The 5,815-nt window shown below is 63.5% G+C and overlaps 2 protein-coding genes across 2 annotated transcripts in view; both read left to right on the top strand.

The window, feature by feature from the left end:
• Positions 1-379: 379 nt before the first annotated feature.
• On the top strand, positions 380-2,224 carry MNEG_9177 (Kinesin-1; the record flags this gene model as incomplete). Its single annotated transcript, XM_014042353.1, has 7 exons — positions 380-484; positions 678-752; positions 949-1,020; positions 1,227-1,358; positions 1,511-1,628; positions 1,803-1,879; positions 2,072-2,224. 7 exons carry the CDS (start codon positions 380-382, stop codon positions 2,222-2,224), a joined length of 732 nt encoding a protein of 243 aa, XP_013897807.1.
• A 3,325-nt stretch (positions 2,225-5,549) lies between these two features.
• The window catches only part of MNEG_9176 (hypothetical protein), a gene marked incomplete at both ends in the record, with an annotated part of 880 nt that continues 614 nt past the window's right edge, over positions 5,550-5,815 (top strand). Inside the window, one exon of the mRNA XM_014042352.1 lies at positions 5,550-5,699. Coding sequence (XP_013897806.1) covers positions 5,550-5,699 — 150 coding nt within the window. The remainder of the gene's footprint in view (positions 5,700-5,815) is intronic.

Here is a 5,815-nt window from a genome sequence, read left to right as displayed (position 1 = left end):
CACACACATAGGTGTTTGCGCCCACCGCGAGGCAGGAGGCCGTGTTTGAGGAGATCAGCGAGCTGGTGCAGAGCGCCCTCGACGGCCACAAGGTGGGGTTGGTTGGGGGACGGGGAGGGGACGAGGCAGCTCGGCGGGCTCGCCAGGTGGCTGGACCGATGTCCTGGTGATCCAATAAAGCAAGGGTCTATCGGCCCCGAAACCAAGATCCTTGCGGTGCATGGGGCCTTGCGGCGGCATGCAACAAACACGCTCATGGTCTCCCCCCGGCTCCTTGAGAGAGCACGGCGCGGCGGCCCTGCGGCCCGCTCGCCCCCTGCCCTGCCCCCAGGTCTGCATCTTTGCCTACGGTCAGACCGGCAGCGGCAAGACGTACACCATGCTGGGCAGCGAGGAGCAGCGCGGCATCATACCACGCGCCATCCAGCAGATATTCGCCAGCAGCCGCCAGCTCACCGCGCAGGGCTGGGCCTTCACCATGCAGGTGCGGGGGCATGGACAACCACGTCCCCTGCCTGCCTCCCTCCCTCCCTCCCTCCCTCCTTCCCTTCCTCCTTCCCTCTCTCGCTCGCCTTCTGCATGTGCTTCCCTCTCCCCCGCTTGCTATGTCGCAGTATTTTTCGTTTCAGCCACACATGGCTGATGTCACACACACACACATACACACATATTGTCAGGCGTCCATGCTCGAGATCTACAACGAGGAGTACAAGGACCTGCTGGCCAGGAAGGCCGCCACCAAGAAGCACAACGTAGGGGGGCCACGGGCAGGGCAAGGGATCGCTTGAGAGCGATGCGCCCGGCAGATGCGTGCGTGTCCCTGGCCCCCGCGTCGCCCTCCGTCCGCGTAACGCGCCCTGCCGCCTCGATTAGCTGCCCGCCCTTCCGCGGGCGCGGCGTTTCGGCCCTCCTGCGCAGTCATCCGAACACCACCCCGTGCCACCCCAGGTCGTCCACGACGCCAACGGCACCACCAACGTGTCGGACCTGACGCTGGTGGACGTCAACACGCCAGAGGCGGTGGGTGGGGACTCTCTTGACCCTGTGCGAAGCGAGCCGGCCCGGCGTTGCAATCGAACGTGCTTGCACGGGACACAGCTGGGCAGGGGCGAGGGGACGGGCCGCGCCGGTGATTACGTGACTGGCTGCCTTGGAAGTCTGGAGCGGCGTGCCGCAGCCTGCGCCATGACGGCCTTCTCGCCCCGCCCTCTCGCCCCTCCCCCCAGGTGGACGCGCTGCTGGCGCGCGCGATGGAGAAGCGCAGCGTGGGGTGCACGCAGATGAACGAGCAGAGCAGCCGCAGCCACATGGTGTTCACCCTGCGCATCGACGGCGTCAACGCCAGCAGCCAGCTCAAGGTGCGGGCCGCGACAGCAAGGCAGCCGCGCCGGTCGCTGTCAACACTGAGGATTTTCACGCGTACACGTGCACGACGACTTGCGCGCGCGCGCACATACACACACACACACGCACACACGCACGCGCGCGCATACGATGTTCACCCCTGAAGGTGGCCGGTGTGCTGAATCTGATCGATCTGGCGGGCAGCGAGCGCATCAAGGAGAGCGGCGCCACGGGGCAGCGGCTCAAGGAGGCGCAGAACATCAACAAGAGCCTCTCCGCGCTGGGTGAGGCGCCCCCCGCGGGCGTGGGCGGTGCAAGCCGAGGCTCTGGCGCGGCGCCCACCAGCTCACCAGCACCTTTCGCTGCGAGGCACCCTTGCCTGATGTTGTGTGGCCTCGATCGTCTTTGCCCTCTCGCCCCCTCTTGCGATCGGACCGGCTCCCCTGCCCCCCCCCCAGGTGATGTCATCTTCTCCCTCGCCAACAAGGAGTCCCACGTGCCCTTCCGCAACTCGAAGTTGACCTGGCTGCTGCAGGTGAGAGCTTGCGGCGTGCCGCCCGCAAAACGAGGAAGCCGGCCCGCACCTTGCTGCCATCACTCTTGCCTGGTCGGCCACGGCAATCTCAACTCCTGCACGCCTCAGAAGCACGGCGCCAAAGCACACCCCTCCCTTTTCGCCCCTCCCTGACGCACGCACGCACGCACCCTTCCCTCCCGTCCCCCGCAGCCCTCCCTGGGTGGCGACGCCAAGACGCTGATGTTTGTGAACGTCAGCCCCGCCAGCGAGTACGCCAACGAGAGCCTCTGCTCCCTGCGCTTCGCGTCGAAGGTCAACGCGTGCGAGATCGGGGTCGCGCGGCGCAACGTGAAGACCGCGTGAGCGCGCCCTGGCAGCACGGGCGCGCCCCCTGGCGAGTGGCTGTTTCATGTGCCATGCCTGGAAGGTTGCTGCATACAGGGCAGCGCACGAACCTTAGTCGGTGCTCCTGGTATTGGCAAGCCCTCCTGAACACTGAGGCAGGGCGATCTAGCTTTGAGCTGGATGCTGGTGGTAGTTTTGGGGCGATTGCGCCATGTGACGCAGCGGCAAGGATGCCGAGGGGAACGGCAGCCCTGACGCCAAATGCCAAGCGGACCACAACTCATTGTCGACCGGTATTTGAGACGGAACGCACTGTGACCCAAATTGTCTTATGCCCGACCTGACCGTTCAAGCCGGGCACAAACCCCTGTTACCAGGGCTGAGGAGTAGTAGGCCCCGGCGGCGGACCTGGTGCCTGCCTGTTGCTCAACCCCTGGACTGGTCTTGTTCCCCTCCTCAACGCTGTAATCGCCAGTTGCGATGCATCTGGGTGTGGAATCGCAACAAGCGGGTCAAACAACAGAGGAGGACAGCAAGCTGGTGCAAAAAGCGGGCGATGCGGGGCAAGGCAGCTACCGCAGCTTCCTTCCAGGGAGTGTCAGAAAACTGTCAATGGCTGCCTTCTGCTGAACAGAACGTGCTCACAATGTAAGAATCTCCAACAGCGTGGCTTGGAACGCTGCCCAGCGAGCGAGGGCGAGAGAACCTTCTGTTACAGGCAAGCCGAATGTTCTGCGAGTACAACCGCTGAATAGTGTTGCATAAAGCATTACCATCCAAGGGTTTGACCTATCTACATGATGCAAAGTGCTCGTTGCACACAACGGCCGAAAACGCTGCGCGCCGCCACCGTACAGCTGTGATCAGCGGGCATTCTGAGGAGCGTTGTGACACAGCGTTCTGTGCGATCACAAGCGATCTCAAGATTTCTGCGTTCTGCATTCTGTGTTCCGGTCAGCCCCAAAGCCACGACTAATCTGGATGCCGGTGCCTGCGATAAGACATCGATTCACAACACGGTGATGTTGGGCAGGTCCTCGTCCTCGATGCGTGCGCCCTCCTGGCCGTCCAGGAACCTGCGACAGAGGCAGGGCTTGCTGGTCAACACGGTCAACCAGCATGGCCCGACCATGTTTGACCAGCAATTGAGCCACGGCCATCGCCAGAGCCGGCAGCCCCTCGGCTGCAGGAAGGGCTGGCCAGGCTCATCAAGGCAGCGATGCTCGCGCGTGAGTGGGGCAGTGCGAGGCGGCGTGATGACGACGAAGCCTCACAAGTGATAGCGGGGGTTGGACCACCTCAGCACCGCTCCCCGCTTCAGGCCCTTCGGCGGCCTCTGGGAATAGAACGCCAGCTGAGGGCGGTGTGACGCGAGGGGAGGGGGGCGGCGGCATCTGACCCAAGGGTGCGAAGTTGTTGGTGCAATCCATGAAGGCCGTGGGTCGATCGGCAGTCGTCCGGGGCAACTAGCCCCATCTGCAGTCAGTCCACCCAACGAACCCATAAGGCCTCCTGCCTGCAATTCCCCTCCCGATACCGTCCGGCCCCGAACAGCGACACCATCACCCCAATCACCACCAATAGCAGAGCAGCGGAGCAGCAGAGCAGCAGCAGCAGCATCCGCAGCAGCAACAGCAGCAGCAGCAGCAGCAGCAGCAGCAGCAGCAGCTCACCAACGCTGTCTCGCCCTCCTTGTCTTCGCCCAGGCAGGACCACCGGAGGGAGGGCTCCGGCTTGGTCACAACACGCAACTCCAGCACCTTGCCAGGCAGCTTCCCGCTAGATTCCAGCTGGGACCACCCTACCACCTCCCACTGCGCCGCGTCCGGCGGTACAGCACCGCCGCTGTCGCTCGCCACGCCCGGCGACGCGTCTTCGGCGCGATTGAATGTCGCATTGAATGCTGCAGAGGGCGTTGTGCAAGCCAGAACAATCAGCACGCATGGCGAAAGCAGGGGCGGGTGACCGACATCTGGCCAAGATGCGGCGGGCAGTCGCTTGGAGCAGCTTCATTTGGGGGCCCGTGGGTTGCACAAGGTCGTGGCACCGCTCACCCGCTAGGTGCCGTGAAACGGCCCCAACCCGGCAACTTCCTGTTGAGACCCAACCCTTGACTTTCATTGACCCCCCGCTCCAGTGGCCCCACCTTTCCGAAGGTCGATGTTGAAGCCCCACAACCCCCCGCCGCCCCAGCCAACCGGTGGGGGCCTCGCCCTGCGCCTGCCCAGAGCGCGGTCGTCCGGACCCGCCTCGTCCGGCGGCGGCGCGTCCGCTTTGTTGTGGAGCGCTTGGGTCCCAAGGGTGCCCAGGATCTGAGGACCCTGGCCGCCGGCCCTGGCGGGGAGCGGGGTTGAGGTGCTGTCGGGTTGGCAGGGATGCAGGAGCGGTCAGGTGCTACTGGCAGCTGGCCAGCTGACAGAAGCAAGCAGTCAAGGCTGAGCAGGCCGCAGGTGCTTGCTGCCGCCAGCGAGATCCAGGCCGGCGGAGCGGTCCGAGGCTTGGTTGATTTGACCCTTGAGAGGACGAGGTGTGTTTCACAGCAAGGGAAATGCGGGCAGAAGCCCGAGAACAAGGGTCTATGCCTGGATTTTCTCGTGTATGGCGCCATACTCCCGTGCTCAGGCGTGTGCGTACATGCACACCCGCTCGTCCATGGGCACGTGGCCTGCGCACACGCATCGTCGGCGCGTGCGCACCACCACCTTTACACGAACACACACGAGCGCGCAGCACAACAGGATTAACACTCACTGCTTAATGGCGACCCTCATGGCTTCTGGCTCGGCGCGCTGGGCTTGTAAAGCACATCCTGATGCGCTGATCAGCAAGCGTCCGAAACGCTGCATTGGCGAGAGCGGCGCTGCTGGGATGCCGCACTAGCAGGCCGGAATGCCAGGAAACGCAGAAGGCGAGAACACGCGTATGAGAGGAGTTTCAACGCCGATCACGCGGTGTGGATGACACCCAGTGCGCGTCTCAATGGACTTTTTCACACCCGCAGTCTACAGTGAGGGGCGGGGGAGGAATATCGGTACACCGTAAAGCTCCTACCAATTATGTATAAATGCGACTGGTTCCGCGCTCCCCAGTTTTCTTTGACGCGTCTACCGTGACTGAGGTGCGTGATCTGCCACTGCCTTTACCGTGGTGTGCACGCTATTTGTGCTCACAAATCCCGGTAATTGCTTGTGGTAGTGCCTGGCGCGGGCAGCTGCGGCGGCATTTCACCCAGGACGTCTTGTCACATGGGCCTGAGACTTGTGCGACTGCCGCCCCGCCCCCACCAAACCCCAGAAGGCAGCCTCGCGTCATCTCAGCGCACCAGCCGCACACGGTCTGCACTATGGTGTTCTGGGTGCTTGGTGTCTACAAGGTGAAGGACGTAGAGGCGGCTGCGGCATCATACGAGACGTCACGGGAGACGCGCCACGCAGCAGGCCAGAAGTCCTACCGAGTGTTCAAGGTCACCAACGCCCCCGAGGGCGAGCAAAAGGTGAGGCCGGCTGTAAGAGGCGGGTGGCCTGCAGGTTCGAATGGCGATATGCCCCCGTGCATGTACACACACACACACACACACACACACACACACACACACACACACACACACAC

The sequence above is a fragment of the Monoraphidium neglectum genome (assembly GCF_000611645.1).
Source record: "Monoraphidium neglectum strain SAG 48.87 unplaced genomic scaffold scaffold01845, whole genome shotgun sequence".
Taxonomy (NCBI): domain Eukaryota; kingdom Viridiplantae; phylum Chlorophyta; class Chlorophyceae; order Sphaeropleales; family Selenastraceae; genus Monoraphidium; species Monoraphidium neglectum.
Note: the sequence above shows the minus strand (reverse complement) of the source record. Positions and strands in the feature narration are given on the sequence as shown.